At 37.0% G+C, this 17,304-nt stretch overlaps 1 protein-coding gene across 4 annotated transcripts; it reads right to left on the bottom strand.

The window, feature by feature from the left end:
- Positions 1-3,083: 3,083 nt before the first annotated feature.
- LOC126768765 (maternal effect protein staufen) lies at positions 3,084-15,863 on the bottom strand. 4 transcript variants are annotated; one of them, XM_050487062.1, is made up of 18 exons: positions 15,727-15,863; positions 15,478-15,635; positions 11,547-11,712; positions 11,162-11,294; positions 10,923-10,982; positions 10,469-10,731; positions 10,185-10,286; positions 9,924-10,056; positions 9,577-9,772; positions 9,361-9,485; positions 9,137-9,267; positions 8,663-8,863; positions 7,570-7,894; positions 7,173-7,303; positions 6,133-6,241; positions 5,144-5,268; positions 4,815-4,972; positions 3,084-4,742 (listed from the first exon to the last, which is right to left on the bottom strand). In XM_050487062.1, the coding sequence occupies exons 2-18, from the start codon at positions 15,618-15,620 to the stop codon at positions 4,679-4,681; spliced, it is 2,565 nt and encodes an 854-aa protein (XP_050343019.1). In that variant the 5' UTR covers positions 15,621-15,635; positions 15,727-15,863; the 3' UTR covers positions 3,084-4,678. The 4 variants fall into 4 exon arrangements, with proteins under 4 accessions (XP_050343019.1, XP_050343027.1, XP_050343036.1 ...); XM_050487070.1 differs by having other exon boundaries at positions 7,173-7,291; XM_050487079.1 differs by having other exon boundaries at positions 15,496-15,635.
- Positions 15,864-17,304: the final 1,441 nt, after the last annotated feature.

The raw sequence follows: 17,304 nt of genomic DNA, 5'->3' as shown, positions 1-17,304 counted from the left end.
TTTAACTGATGGACGAGAAATATACTGGGTGCAGTTTTTTTAGCATCTGGAAAAAAATAGTGTATGATGTGATATAGTTTACTACTTTCCCATTTATGGAATAGAAGCCCTTAGCATCGTTACATTATAACTTATATTTTTTTAATAAAATAAATGTTTATATGGTATGTTTTGATTTTATAATATATTATTTTTTATTATTAAAAGATAAAAAAAATATATTTAAAAAGTAGAAATATTAAAATTCAAATGCATAACTCTAATTCAAAAACAATACATATTGCTTTAAGGCGCACCGCGCGGTGGTAGCCTCTGTCGGTTTTTTTTTTTTGAAAGAATCTATTTTGATTTCGTGCGCTCCCGCAAGGTTACCTCAGCCTCTGCACAATGCGTTAAAACTTGCGACAGTAAACACTAGTTAAAAGTTCCTTGTGATTAATTACGATGATTTGACATCGCATTGTTTTCATTTTTACGTGAATTCGTAAGCATTACGAATATTGTAAATTGGAGTACTTACCAATAGTGCGGTTTTTTACCATATCTGGTCAAGCTACCTGCAATCATCACGCAGAAATGGTATCCCAGACCCTCGGGTTCGCAGTACGACTTTAATTTTGAAAATACACCAAAGGTTGCTAGACCATTGACAGTTTCGTCTTCCCAGACACAGGACCAGGCGGAGGCAGTATCCCTTTGTCTATCCATGTCAAAGCTGCAATATTTTAAACAATTGTTGGGTAATCGATATTTTTTTTTCTGTAAATAGATTATTTCGATTTTAAATATATTGTAGTATGCGGTTGCCATCGAAAACGTGTCTTCCTAAATTTTTCTTTTAACGAATAATTATAATATACGACTTATGAATTTCTCAACAGCATACTAGACGGTCCTAAGCCTGTATAAGTAGGAAGAAAAAATCAGAATTTTCAAACAATAATTGTAAATACTAAAAATTTCATTCAAGACTATAGTACTTTGAACTCGCGGCCGCTGTAGTATGTTTTAGGTTTATGTAGTTTTTTAGATATGCAGGACTATTGAAAAGAAAAGTAATTAAACACTAAAAATAAACACTAATATATTCGGTCCGTTAACCACACTATTTTCATAGCATCTCACGATGTGTAATTAACGCGTTAACATAGACGCCAGAGCTATAGAGCTAAATAATCGTTGCTTTCAAAAAAATCGTTGATCATTCGCCTCTAGATCCATAAACCCTGAGGATATAATGTGAGTTTTTAAAAGGTCAGCATAAAGTACATCTTTCTATAAAATATCTTCGAATCTGTGTAAATTTTGGAGAATTCTTAGATGTCCGGGATGGGGCGAGGCACCTTTGGCTTTTTAATTGATGTATTAATCAACCCTAAATTCAAAAGATAAGAAGTATTATATGTGCCACTTGTAGACCGTTTCAATTAAAAAGATGTCGTTAAAGAACCTAGATCTGCTGCGGATTATTATCCGGAGGAAGCGAATTATAATAAAACAACTATAATTATTCTGTGTGTTAGACGAGGGTTAATAAATATCACTGTAGCATGCACAAGGTATCCCGTGGCGGTCCTCGTTAAGACGGAAAGGGTACCGGTGGTTTTTTAGTGGGTATTCCGATGTTCTTGGCGCACTCGGCGCCTTGGACAACGGCGAGCCCCACATACCCCACACCGTTCCCGTGGGGGAAACGCGTAATGCGTATTTCCATCGTAAAAAAAGGGTTGATAAATATTTTTCAATAAAATATTGGTTAACTTACCGATCTTGTCTGTCAAAACCTCGAATTGATTTGAAGGCTTTTTCTGTTTCTTTCATCTACTGTCTGGACTCGCTACCAGAGGAATTTAAATCACTTCGTGGTTTTCCTTTTTTTTAGCCGCCGGGTTTAACACCGGCGGATATAATATAGACCGATTCCTACAACCTAGGACGGGCCATACAAGTCGGTAGGAACAACTTCGAGGAGGAAGCCGATCGAAGAATTCGCTTGGGATGGGCAGCATTTGGCAACCTTCGTCAAGTCCTCACGTCGTCTATACCGCAATATTTACGAAAGTCTACCGATGCGTCTTACGTGCCATGACATACGGTGCCGAAACGTGGACACTACCTGCGGGACTAGTCCACAAATTCAAAGTCGCTCAGCGTGCCATGGAGCGAGCTATACTCGGAGTATCGAAGGATAAGATCAGAAATGAGATTATCCGGTAAAGAACCGGAGTCACCGACAAAGCTTGCAAAATTAATTAATCAAAATTAGTGGGCTGGTCACGTATGTCGTAGGACCGATGGCTGTTAGAGCAGACCTAGAGTGGAGACTGCGGATCGGCAAACGCAGCGTAGGGCGCCCTCCAGCCAGGTGGACCGATGACCTTAAGGGTCCGTTCACACAGACCGGCTCGGAGAGCATCGGCCTGCTTTTTTCTTTTCACACAGACCGGGTCGTATACGCTTGGAATTGGCCGGAGCGGAGCCGCCAACTATTTCACATCGACCGGCTGGAAGAGATCTGAAAGCGGGTGCGAGCGAGAAAGAGCACGCAAGCGGAGCCGGTCGGCTCCTTTTATTACTTCACACGAAGCGCGTTCAGGCATTTTTAATGACAAAAAAGGTGCAAATGCAAAAATAAACTTTACTACAATCACTCAAAACACTGTTTCCAACGTGATAAAAATCTGCTCTCCTCTCCGAGCCGGTCTGTGTGAACGGACCCTAAGAAGGTGACGGGTACCGATTGGATGCGGAAGGTGGAGGACCAGAAGCTTTGGCGCACCTTGGGAGAATTCAGCAGTGCTGAACATAGGCCTCTCCCAAGGTTGATTGATTAATTGGCTACAACCGGCGCCACTACCAATATGGTCCAAGTACACATTTTCAACTTCACTTTCACTATTCTTAACTATAATAGATCAATCTCTTGTTAACATAATAAAGTACTTTTAAGATAATGAAAAGAATGAATGTACTTACGAATAATGGCTGAAGTTACATCCAGTATAATTAATTAATAATAATCATTGTAACTTCATAAAAATAAAAACATACAAATGGGAAAGGTAGATAAATAAAAACAGAAATTTGTTATTTTCGCTTTTTTATTCTTACACAATGCTAACAGCACGAAGTTCACTTGAGGCTTGCTCAACCCATATAATAATATAAAATATTAGTCACTAAGAACAAAATAAATAAAACACTTCTTAATGCCATTTTAGCGTATCTATCCGATAATATTATTAATTTCTTTATGCATTGTTACTTGTGCAACTTTAACATGAAGAAATTCTACCATTGGCCTCGATTTAAAATCGTTTTAACGATAACTAAATATATATACGTGTGTATTGCCTACGTTTAGATTCAATGGATCAGATGCAATAAAAAAATTACTTAAGAGTTAGGGCAAACGCACCGACTTTAAAAGTTCAAAAATTAACGACACAATTATAATTATGTAATTAATAATAAAATTTATACTTTAGACCCATTACAATGAAATGTACAATAATTTGTATACATTTATACAATTGATCGGCGGGCGTCGTGCAGCACAATTAATAAAACAAATAAACCAATATCAGCCTCCGAACAATTGTATTTTCGTTCATGATCATTTACAATCTTAGTCATAACATTAGTCCTAGTTAGTTAAGGTTACACGAAGTAAAAAGTCACTAAAGATTACAAGCAACCTTACCCTTAGTCGATTAGGAGTTCTACTTCTACTTCCGTATATTTTCGAGTCGCGGCTTATCTTACATCTAAAATTACACATTTCAAAGCTTCGGGTCGGGAAATGAATAAATCTACACTTAGTATAGTTAAAAATCGAGGCCATACGTTGTGTCAATCACCGCAGCCCCCGACAACAAGACTATAGCGAAACGAGACGAGCGGCTCGCGAGGGTTGCGGCGATTACTAACGGTAACCTAATCCTAAGTGTCACCATGGCCGCATGATGCAACTTTACTTCGTCGGGACTGCAGGCGACCACCGGCGCACAGACTCGCCGAGTCCAGCGTTTGTAATTAATATTTGTTTTTATTAAGGAGTGGTCAATCTTTGACATATTTTACGGCGCCGGTAGTCGCAATTTAATTCTGCCGAATCCCAAAGAAACCGTTTTGGTTTGGCTTCACAGCCTCAGTTTCGCTTAATATTCGTTACTATTTGATACTTCCGTCTCGAATGCTATATATTAAACGTTTTAACTACATTCAAAAGTTATAAATATCTTAATTAAATCTACATCGACTTATTTATCAACTGCGATAATAAGAACTTTGCAGTGATCGTTTCAAATATTAACTTCATATAAATACATACAGCTATACAATAAAGTTCACAAGTAGTTTTTTCTAATAAGGACAGTTTGAGTTTTAACTAAAAATACAAAGCAATTTGCAAGTATAACAAAAATATAAACATTTGTATTTCTAAAATAATAGGAAAACTTTTCAGAATAATAAAGAAACTAAGAATTCTTGCAAGACCCGAGATCAAAGGAACGTCGTCGTGAATATGTCATAGCTGATGAAATAAAGTATGTTGTCAGAAAAGAAGACGTCCCGAACTGTTTATTTCGCGCCGTGAAATATTCACACGTTTCTATATATTGCATGAAAAATAGAAATCCAATTAGTCTAAAGAAAACACGAGACGAGCATCGATTTACTCGATGCCATTACTGATGACGCTCGGTTTAGCGGCGCCGGCGGGCGGGAGGCTCTGCATGCTGCGAACAAAGATTCGACATTAGTCGACTAGTGGCAGCCGGCGCGGTCACGTGGTCGTCGTGGACCGTTACCCGGTGGTGGGGGCGTCGAGGCCCATGTGCGCGAGCGCCCGCAGTGCGGCGCGTGCGCACTGTTCGTGCGAGTGCGCGGTGGACGCGCCGCCGCCGTGGCACATGACGGGCGGCTCCGTCGACAGCGACACCAGAGACAGGTATTCGCCGTGATTACGCTGTCAAAAACCATTTACATTATGAAAATGATATATTCTAATTAATGGCATTACGGCATTTATAACACAGAGGCATTTTAGCAAAAGGTTTTATTTCACGCTAGCTATCCTCGATAAAGCATAAAAACTAATAGAATCAATATAGTTTGATAATGAAGTGTAATATGGCACCTTGGGGAAGTCAGAGAACTGCACGGTAAATCCGAGGAGTTGTGACAGATACATAAGTTGGTCCTTCGCTCCCGGCGTGCTTGCCGTCGCACTCGAACCGCCCGTTGTGCTCGTCTCGCTCACACCTGATGGTTTACAAACTAAGTATGTGATTTTGGGGTAATCTCAGTAATAGTATTTATATTATATAAGAATAACGACCAATTAAATTATTAAACAAATTACCTAACTTATCAACAAATGCATCAAATCAAATATTAATGTACTGGTTTAAATTTTATTTTATTAACAAGAATATCTGTTTAGACTACTGTCACTTTAATAAATTATACCAAAATTAGAATTTTCAAACATGGCTTACTATTTTTATACGTAATGAACATATTAACAATAAATTTGAAACCACAGAATTTGAATGACTTGTAAATATAATATTAACGCTTATTGGTAATTTTTAAAACGCTTATTTACAATGAAAAATCAATTTATTCAAATATTAGATAATAATAATGTCCTCCAGACCGATTTCGGCCACGGCGACCAATCTCAAGAGAGATTAGCCAACTACGCAGGAGATATTATAGTGCACAAGTGTGTGTGCAAACACAGGTGCACTATTCCCTAACTCTCATAATCCGATGGGACGGCAATCCGACACGACCGGAAAGAGTTCAGGCGCAGGACCAACGGCTTTACGTGCTTTCCGAGGCACGGGAGTGTACACACTTCCAACTTCCACACTCCGGGGTGCTACTGAGAATTTTCTGACAGAAAAACTCAATAACTTTTTATTGCCCCGACTTGGGAATTGAACCCAGGACCTCCGGGTCTGCGGCCTTATATCAAGCCACTAGACCAATGAGGCAGTCAAATATCAAATATTTGATATCTAAAGCCCCTCGACTGCACGTTAATTTATATGCAACTGATATTTGCTGTTAATTCATAAATGACAAGCAAAAATCAATACTAAATAAAGCAAAACTTACCATTTGGCTGTGAGGGTTGACCAGATCGTTGGTGATAATCCATCATTAGAACTCCGGGAACTGGTTGACGTACATCGCTGTTTGCACTGGCTGCATTAGTCTCGCTGTCCTAGAAATGAAATAATTCCTTTTTTTTAAATAACCAAAATTCGGCCACATACATTTTCGGCATTTCATAGACTAGCTATCTATGCAAGGGATATACAAGTGTGTGCTCGTACACAATTTTTACAGTCGCAGTGTTATAAAACTTCGCCGACCCCAAACAAATGAGGTCATTAATTCATTTTAAAAAATACTATATGTATATCGCGGCTTCAGTACTATGGCGGCGTCTATCGGAAACGTCAAGCAGTTCATAGCTGCTTGGATGTGGTCGTTGTCATGGTGATGTTAGATAGTTTGAGTGACAGTTAAAATAAAACAGAAACGAGAAGTTTGGAAAAGTGGAATTGAAGGATCAACGTGGGTAGGGATAGTGAAGGCGGAGCGAGCGGTCTTGTAGAGTAACACCGCGTGGCATCGAACTCGCCGCGTTTCCGATCCGATTAATTCCGTAAAGTTAATTTGCAATCTGGTTACGTTGTTGATTAAACGGACTATTATATCAAGTGCCAAGAGTGTTATTTTGTATCTTCACCTTGGCCGACCAATAACGAGTCTTCAAATTAACTCCAGTTATGTATATAAATTTTAGTAATTATTCCATGAATATAATGCATTGTACTAGAACAACGATTTACTAAAGATTAAATACATATTTAAAATTTATTATTCCACATTTCCTTTACAATTCCTTATTACTTTTTTACTAAAATAATAATTTTTTAAAAACATCAAATATTTTCTTAACGTCATTACTTTTTTTTAGTTATCACATATAAACTATTACTTAAACTTAAGTGCCAGTACGAAGACAAACTTAGCAAACAATAAAAAAATATTACAATTATTTCTGGTGCCACGGTCACCTTAAATTAAATCTTTGGAGGTCTTAAAATTGTATTCTACAATTTAATTAAATCCCAATGAAATTGTACCTTTCGTTTTACATCGGCGTTATTTGATTTATTTGTCTCTCCGGAGCCGTTGGTACTCGATTCTGTTGCGCTTGTGTTTGCTGCTGTCGGTTCACCCGTGCTGGCACTCAACTCCATCGCTAGAAGCACATCTGAAATTTTATTAAGATTCAATTGTAAGATCAATTTACAAAAAAAAAAATCGATTTAAACGTATTATAAAATTATTAAAAAAAATTAATTTTCTATTTTTAATAATTCTTACTTTGTCCATAGGCGCCTATTTTGTTTTTATGTATCATTTATAAAATTCATAATATAATATTCAAATCATCTTTAAACAAGCTAGCAAGATACAGTTAGATATATTAAGAATAGGAAGGAAAAGAATCAAGGAAGTTCCATTGGCGATACAGACTATGCGCGGCGCGGCGCTTGGCGGTCTTCTTGTTGGGCCCGAGGCCCGTGGCGCAGTGCGGCGGCGCGTCGCACTGCACGAGGAACTCCCGGCGCCGCGCCGCGCCGCGCTCCTCGAGCACGCGGTACTGCGGCGAGCGAGCGCGCGCCGCGTGGCGCACCACCGCCAGGCGGGAGATGGGGTTGTCCGCGCCGCCGCCCGCGCCGCCGCCCGCGCCGCCGCCCGCGCCGGGCGTCGTGCTGCCCGCGCTCGCCGCCGCCGTCGCCGCGCACGCGCCGCCCCCGCCGTCCGGCCCCGCGGCCGACACCGTGCTCGATCCTCCCTCCTGTACGATACAACTCTGGTTACATGGAGAATGCACATTCTGACTGCCTCGTTGGTCTAGTGGCTCGATGTAAGGCTGCAGACCCGGAGGTCCTGGGTTCAATTCCCAGGTCGGGCAAATATAGTTATTGGGTTTTTTGGTCAGGAAATTCTCAGTAGCAGCCCGGAGTTTGGGAGTTGGAAGTGTATACACTCCCGTGCCTCGGAAAGCACGTAAAGCCGTTGGTCCTGCGCCTGAACTCTTTACGGTGTGTCGAATTGCCGTCCCATCGGATTATAAGAGTTTGAGAATAGAGAGTGCACCTGTGTTTGCGCACACACTAGTGCACTATAATATCTCCTGCGCAGTTAGCTAATCTCTCTTGAGATTGGCCGCCGTGGCCGAAATCGATCTGGAGGGCATTATTGTTATTTCACAAACATTATCCATCCTATTTGTTCATCTCCTTCTTTTTATTATTAGCACACGGTATCTTACATCAAATGAGCAATTCTTCTATGTACATTTGGCTCAAACTTTGTATTCAGATAAGGTTTTGCTTTGTAAGTTTATCTTTGAAAGTAACTTTCCTGAAAAAATATTTTTTTTATATATATAATAAGATACGAGCGAAGCTTAATCAACCAGGTATAATTTAAATATTGATGATAAAAGATAGTGAAACGTTAAATGATGATAAAAAAAACAGAACCCAGACTTTCAATAACAGTCTTTAACTATACCGAAATATATGTTCCGTTGCGAGTCTACAGTGAAGGCCAGCAATACCTTGATGAGGTTTCTGGGCTTCTTCTTAGTAGGCGCATGCCTGCGGCGGTCGGCGGGCGGACGCGCTCGCAGCAGCGCGGGCGGCCAGCGCCGACGCATCTCCTCCAGCATGCGTTCGGCCGCACGTCGCTTGGACACCTTCTTGCCGTTGCCCTCGCCCTCCGTCTCCATCTCACCCACCGTGCACGCCGTAACAAATACCTATAAATAAACAATATACATACATATATACTAACAAGTGAAGTCAAGTATCTTTTTAAACAATGTACACTTAACTGGAGAAGAAAACAAGAATATTAGTAATTCCTTGAACGGCGAAATTATATGCATCAAAGTTCGCATATTTTTGATTCAACTAAATTATTATTGTAACATCAGGTGGAATGAGGAAGTCTGAATTGATCTATGATCTATGCATGACATAAAAAAACAATTAATCGATTCCATTTTAATAATGGCTGAAATTGAACTTACCCTCATATGTGGAGGTCCACGTTCAGATTTAACGGTAAACTGAACTGAGAGATTCCTCTTTAACGCTAACTCATGTACCAAAGATACTGGAGACTTCACTTCTGAATTAATTAAGTCCGAACCGGCATCACCTGTAAACATTAATATGTCGTCTCATTGTAAGATTGTGAAATATAAATCTGCTAGTCAATTTATTGTATAGTTATTTATTGACGTGGGTGTACCGTTATCATCTGAATGCGAGAGCGGACGCAGCTCGTGAAGCGCGCGCGCCGCCGCATCGTGGCGCGCGCTTTGCGGCGTAGCGCCCTCGCCCACCCACGACCGTCCGCCCACGCACACTCGAACCCTGTGACGCAAGCATTTTTGTTTTTGCAATGACAAGCTGGTAAGCAGAATTATAAAGGCTCGGACGCGTGCCTTTTACTAGTTACAGTCACCTGTAGAGAAGCGAAGTCGGTTCCATGAGGCGCGGCACATGTGTTGCGTGCGGATGGTAGGGTGGCACGAAGGGTGCCGGAAGACGATATGGAAGGCGCGGTCGCGGCCGGGGTACAGCCGGCACCGAGGTGTACACCGCGGGTTGGCACAACTTCATAGCTAGCGCGTTCAACTCTACAGTCGGCATTACCGCACCTAGTAAACAAAACATCCGCATAGATCAAAACTAAACGAATCTTATCATAAATTTCTGAATATTTTTACTAATATAATTGAACTATCCTAGGATTTAATGTATAGTAAAAATGAAAACACACTGTGATCGATTAAAGAAGTGTGTCGGTACCCGCGTGTCGGTGGTGGTGCGCCTGGTGTGCGTGGTGCGCGACGGGCGGCGCGCGCGGCGGCGGCGGCGGGAAGCGCGTACCACTCAGCGCTGCTCGTGCTGCCGCGTGCTGTGCGCGTTTGATAGACGACCCCTGTGAACCGTCATTGATTACTTCTTATTCTCAAATAATTAAGAAGTTGATTTCAATACCAGAACAATACAATACAATACAGAACAACTTTGTAGACTAGAATATAGAGTAATAATAGTAGATTATACCTCAGCTGTATATTCTTCAGTATCACCCAGTCGGAGTGTTACTGTGAATACTTTTTTGTGAGCGGGTCCAGTTTCTGATGTGAGGCGATATTGATGCTTAATCTATAAAACATTAAAACTATTTTGTAACAAATAGAAAATAAAACTTAAAACTTTCACTTGCTCTTTATTTAACCAATCCAATAAATATTTTACATCATTAATTCCATACAATGAATTTTACTCAGTCTTGTACAAGATGATGAATTATATCATGGCAGTGTGTATGTGTGGTGGCATCTTACCTTATTGTACCTGGCCAGTTCGTTGACCAGGCACATGGGTGTCTTCTCTTTACTGTTGGCCGGCGCGGCAGACGTGCGGGCCGCCTCGCCCTCGCCCTCTGCCGCTTGTGCGTCTGGACTCTCCGCTTCCACGCCACCTGTGCTGATGACGCCACCCACGGTCGTCACGGTACCCGCGCCGACCGTGTTGGCTGTACTGTTGTCCTCCTTCGTGTCGCTCGTGCTGTTGGGCCCCGCGTTTGAACTCGGAGTAGCCGGAGTTGCTAATTAATTATAATCACAAAACAATTTCACTTAATTATACATAGTAATGTTGTGATCAGTTTTTAAATTAAGTTATATTTATATTAAGTTAGATTTTCTTATAAACTAAACGAAATAACAAATATATCTATTCTTTCTAAAAATTTTAATAAAAACAAATTGTATTTAAATAAACAGTGTCTCTACTGACCAAAGTCAGAAGCTAGTTTTGTTTTTGTAGACAATATCGGCGATTTTGGCTTGCACAGACCTAATGGTGAAAGGTAAAATATTTTATTACATTTGCTTTGTGTATTGAATATCAATGAATTACAATTTTTAAGGTTACTATGGTAATGTATAATAGTAAATTAATAAATGTTTATTTACGTTATACTTATGCATCACAATATTATTGAAATCTTTGTATTTTAGTTTAATGTATGTTACCATTATGACTCTGCTGTGTAGTGGGAGGTGGTAGAGGTGGTGCCTGCGCATATGGCGGCGGCATGACGCCGGGTCCTCCGCCGGGGCCGTATCCTCCACCCACGGTGTAGGGGCGACGGAGACGAGTCTGTTGCTGGTGATCATAAATAAAATACTAATATTATTATTTATATTAACCATTGAAGAAATTATGTGCGGTTCTAGACAAAGTCACATAGCAATTGTAGATTTCACTAGTAAAACGGCCAAAATGTAAGGAAATGACTTATGTATTTTATTTATAACGTGATTCATTGTGTGTAGAACTAAATAATCTTGATGAAAGTGAAGTTCTAAATCGCTTCGTCACTTTTTAACCCCCCCAATTAAGTTTTTCCAAACTAACTGGTGGTACGTTGTGGTGTTGCGTTGGCGGGTGGTGCATGGCTCTCATTGTGTGGGGAGGTCGCTGCGAAGGTGCATGGTGCGGCGGGACGGGCATCCCGCCCATCGTGCCCATCTGTCCGTGCCCGCCCATGCCACCGCCGGGTTGCGATGGGCCCAACGGAACTCTGCAAATATTATGCACTGCTTTTATGTGATACGTGATATACTTTATTTTTGGATGATGTGATTATAATATGATATGGTCCATGTTTTTTACATTCTCAAATTGATATTATAATGGAATTATGCATATTGTGCATGTTTCATTTATTGTATTTTGCCGCACACTTAAAAGTTAAAATGTTGTACCGCCTACATTAATTTTAGATGCAAAGTAATTATAATTTATCTGATCATATAAAGTTACATACACTGCACACAGTAATCAAAATAACTGATATTTAGTCGATTGCGAACTTATGATAGCAACTCACACAAAAATGCACTACACGTTTTGCAAGGCCACGTGAGAAATTCGAAAGACTTTCTAGGGGTCGCTTAGTGACCGTGCTGCTGTGATACTGTTATTTCAACTGGCCAACTGTTCAAAGCGTATGGTATATCGGGTCCATGTTAAGAATTTTTTTATATTCACTACAAGATCAGCTCGGATCAAAAGTGCCGTCATATGTTCCATTCACGACCAGTTTAAATAACAAAGGGAGCCGCAAAGGACCCTCTACATATCAACAAATTACACAACATTTGCATATGAATACAGGTCGTCGCTTTATAGAAAAACGAGTAAAACACAGACTTTTCTTAAATAGTGTCAATGTTTGAGTGATAATCAGCTGGTAGACTGGTATTATTCTTGCGCAAACTGCATAGACTTGACGTAGGGCACATTTGCAAGATAAGAGTTAATAGGAAACGATATTCATAGCTTTATCTAACTTTTAGTGTTCAGACACTTTTATTATTTGCTGTCAGTTTCGTAGATATTCGTTTGTATTATGATAGTGCATTACGATGTTTATCGAATGCAAATAGGGATAAAACAATCTTAATAATTTGCATCTTTACAAATTAAAGCATCATTATTATAAGGACTAAATAAAAGCTTTATACCACTGAGCACACCATTTCAATAACAGTTGCATTGTAGATTTTATCATGTCATTTTCTAGGCTTTAAAATGAAACCATAATTTTACAAATGAGAGTTTCAAACTTGGTGCATGTTTCTACAAGTGTATGCATAATTCATTGAGGACATACATTATATTTATTAAATGTCTATTTAATTTAAATACAGAGAAAATTGGAAATTTTGTAAATTAGATCCATTAAAATATGCGAAACAATTAATTTATTTTTATATGACTCTGTAATCATTTATGATAGTGACAATGTTGACACACATTATAATCATTTTTAATTTTCTGTAGACTGTACACAGCTTGAAAGGAGGACTGTCCCATCCAAAATATAACTTACAAATATAGCAATGACGAAACAACCTTCAGGCTAATTATACGTTATTCTAATCCAGCAACAGATAATGTAACACTATTGTATGTAAGCATTGAAAATGAGACTGTTGAACAACACTGTTAAAGTTAAAGTTCAACTGTCCTGCTGTTGAACTTTGTTCATATCTTGTTTCTGTTTTTGCTTTTGTTCTTTATTTAAATATTTTTATTTTCTGTTTTTATTCTATTTTTTGTTTTGATTTTTTCATTTAGATTTTGTTTCTCCCATCAACATTGCTTAATAAATTATGTTATTAAAATTGGAGAGAAAATTGTGAACGCAAAATTTTATACAATTAGTTATAAACATCAGAATGAAACATTACAGGAAAATCTTTGCTGATACAATGAACAATATATGTTGCATAAGATTTGGTAACTAGATATATGTAATTTGAAATATGTATTGTATACATAAGTAATAAATTTACTAAAAAATATTTATTACTCACAATAATTAACACATAAATTTAATGACATTTCCAACATTCTATTGATAAAAAATTTTATTTTGGTTTAAATCTGGAGACCAATATAATAAAATTTTTTAACAATTTACTTATTTTAAAATATGGAAACATTCTGATATTTATATTTTTAGATCATAGTTTAACAAGATAATATAAAAGAAATTAATAACCGATTCAAGCATGACAATATGTGAGAGGTATTCTTGCTGTACACTCTTAGAACCTGTGCCACAGAATGAATAAATTAAAGTAAAGACAAACATGTAGCTGTGAAAAATGTTGTTCTATTAAAAAATGAATATGATATGACATCTAATGTATCAGTGCCCACAAAAAAAAAACGAAAAACAATGTACTATTTATTTGGCGGTAGAACAAAACTCATTTTTTAATTTATGTTGCTACTATTATTGATATATAACATAAATTCTTTTTGATGAAATACTTACTGATTTTGAAATTTGAAATATTTCTTTATAATTGAAAAAAGTAAGTATGTATGGGTTTTATAGGTAAACCAACCGAATTAAATTAATATTAATTATATAGAAAGTTTGTTTATGATTATAAAAGAAAAACTTATAAATATATATAAATATATATATATATATATATATATATATATATATATATATATATATATATATATTTATAATATATTATATTATTATATATAATATATTTTGGATATATATATATATTCTCAATTTTTCTATATATATTGTCAATCAGAGTAGGAATAAAGGTAAATAAGATTAGATTAAGATAGATAAGATGTACAAAATGCATGCGATTTTCTAATTGTTCTGCTGTATTACATACTATAAACAATTCTTGATTAATTTACCTTTATTTATAATACAACACTACTCCACTAACCTAGTTATAACCACATTAATTTAACTTTAGAAGTTCCGATCACAGCTTCACGGACATTGAAAACACCATATTTTCGGAAACGCCATAGTGAATCATCAATCCATCAAAGATTATTCAAGATCTCGACCAATGATAAGTTGTTTATTTGGGTTTATTGTAAATCAATTTGATTGTATTTTTAGTTTGTGCCTATTTTAAGTATATTATTGCCTTATTTATCATCTATCTCAATGACTATTATAATAAGCATTCATAGTAGTAATATTGTCGTCTTTTTTTATTTTAAAGGTTTTATCTAAATCATTCATGATTATTAGGAAACTGAAATCCAAAAATTGGAACAGAGAATGGTATTTTTCATTTTATTAACAAAATATTGTAATAATAGCCTTTTACTATTAATTTTTATTTTTCTTAAACATTAAAAGCATTTGTAAAATCTTTTTAAGTTGAACGTTCTTGTTTTATTTACAACTTCTAAAAACTCATTTCCTGAATAAAAGATTGTATATTGACTACGTTTACATTCCTTGTAAATGTCCTTTCATGAAAGGACTGAAATACAATAAAAAGTTGATATTGCAAACAAATGAATTGTAACTTTGCATAGATTAAAGATAGATGTATATATAATAGTTCATTTGTATAGATTGTTATATCTGAAAGCTCATCATGTAATTGCTTATAAGAGAGATAAATCTAATGTGTCACCTCCTTATGTGTCACTATTTTTTTACTAGACTACCCCTACTTTAAATCACAAAATATCCATACTTGTTTGTACTATACTGATATTATTAGGTTATTGTAACATAAATCGTAAAAATATGTATGCCTATTCGATTTAATTTTACTAATAATTGTTTTGTAATTTAATTTTATAAAAGATTTACATTTAAAGTAAGTGATTTAATTGTAAATCTTTTGAAAAAATAAATGTCTAACAGTAAGAACTGAACAATATAGCGATTAAACTAATTGACAAAACAAAGAATTGCACAGTCGTAAGTGAAACCAGTAAGCATTTTAATAGCATTGCAAATAAATGGTGAAAAGCCGGACGTTACCTAGTAAGTGTTACGTGCCTGTTCTCTCTGTGCATCTGATGCGGCGGCAACTGGTGATGCGCAGGCATGCCCTGGTGGCTAGGCAGGTGCTGCGACGGATGCCCTGACATCGGCTGATGATGCATGTTCGGGTGATGCATCATCGTCGCGATCGCAGCCTACATCACAAACAAAATATTCACAAACTGCCGTCAAACAAACTTCCGATGGACTGATACTTCAATTACAGGTACACATTTTGATCCTTACCGTAAATTTGTTTTACAAATTATTCAATTTTTCGGCTTTACGATCGACATAAATCCGGTCACAATAAACGCAAATGTTATTATATTTGGCAAACAGTAAAGAAAATCGTTTTGTTCAACATGCGGCCATGTTAAAAATGTTGCCATGCTACGTGCGTTCAAATCTTTTATCAAATTAAATTAAATATGATTGAAAAAAATAAACATAAATCCACATCACATCCAATAAGGCCACAATCGAGCTTACATAGCATTTTTAGTTTGTTTTAATTTATTATAATTACATTATATATTTTGAAACATATTATCCTCCTAGTAATCATTTATAATTATTGTCAAAATATTGTTTTTTTAAATTATTATTTTAACTTTTATCATTGCACTCTATTGTCAATAAACAATATATTATATTAATTACCCTACATATTAAATATCAACCGGACCTCTTAAAATTTCATAATGTATACATATTTAAATGTCGAATAAACTTAAAAATTCATTGGATTTCTTGTAACAGCTTACTACCAAAATTATTCCCGCTAACGCAAACAGTTATAACTCTATTCCGCGAGGACATTAATACCCTAATTTTAATTCCAATAATTTTTCAAGGTCTATCAATTTTGATTACAAAAAAAGTATTTTCTCTAGCGTTAGGTGCGCTCTTACCATTAAACGGTAAATTACAGGATTCATCGACCAAATCCTTTGCTAAATTTAGCTCGTGTGCTTCCATTTTCAATCAAATTTTTGATGATGATGAGCACGTCATTTTCAAACAGCACTGCTAGCGGCATAGGATAGACGGTATTACACAATAACACCTTAAGGATCTTGGAATCAAATACAGCACTTACTTCATACTGTGAGATTTAAGTAAGTACTTCTAACATTGAAATAGATTTGAGCAGTTTGGGCACTTTAAATACTCATCTAGCGTAAACTTTTTTGAAACACTGTATTTTTGTTCCAAAATTCGACGCCGAGGCGAATCTAGAGATAAACTGTCGTTACTAAAATCGATGTTATCCTAAAAGATTCCTTGGACAAAAATCTAAGTTTTTCTCTCGATGATTGAGGCAATCATGAGGTATTCAGTACGGTGGCATTAGCGCAATTTTTTATAATTTTTGCCCTTAAAGGAAGTTGTCCTTCGGGTACCCGGTCTTTCTTTTTTAAGGAGTTCATGTGCACTTTCATGTTACGATTCTCTTAATGATATCATAAAAAAGACTTGCCGCCAACGGCATTCTTACTTTATTGAGCAGCAACGAGCTCCGGAATTAGTCGCGGCGATAGCAAAAGACACTACTTAGGGATTGCCACGTCCTTCACTATGACGGGAGTGAATCCTACATGTGGGACGCTATATGCTTTCACACATTGGGAACGAATTTGGCATTGCTGAACAAACGGTACAAAATATTCGTCCTCTAATTCCAAATTGTATGTTTGTTCCCTTTGCATTTAATACTTGAATTGAATTTTTACAAAATAGATGATTATGTAATGGTTGCACCATTAGTTTGTGTTAAGAGACACAGTGCGCTTCGATTGGTCGATTATTTTACAGTGAATA

Source organism: Nymphalis io, chromosome 1, assembly GCF_905147045.1.
Source record: "Nymphalis io chromosome 1, ilAglIoxx1.1, whole genome shotgun sequence".
NCBI classification, from domain to species: Eukaryota; Metazoa; Arthropoda; class Insecta; order Lepidoptera; family Nymphalidae; genus Nymphalis; species Nymphalis io.
The sequence above is the reverse complement of the archived record's forward strand: the minus strand, read 5'-3'. Positions and strand labels throughout refer to the sequence as shown.

Excerpts from the sequence above, each read along its gene's own strand:
- LOC126768765 (XM_050487062.1), bottom strand. The coding sequence starts at position 15,620 with ATGATGCATCACCCGAACATGCATCATCAGCCGATGTCAGGGCATCCG. Across the intron at positions 10,732-10,922 it reads AAAACTAGCTTCTGACTTTG|CAACTCCGGCTACTCCGAGT; the intron begins GTCAGTAGAGAC and ends ATAATTAATTAG. Across the intron at positions 9,486-9,576 it reads CCGACTTCGCTTCTCTACAG|GGTTCGAGTGTGCGTGGGCG; the intron begins GTGACTGTAACT and ends CTTGCGTCACAG.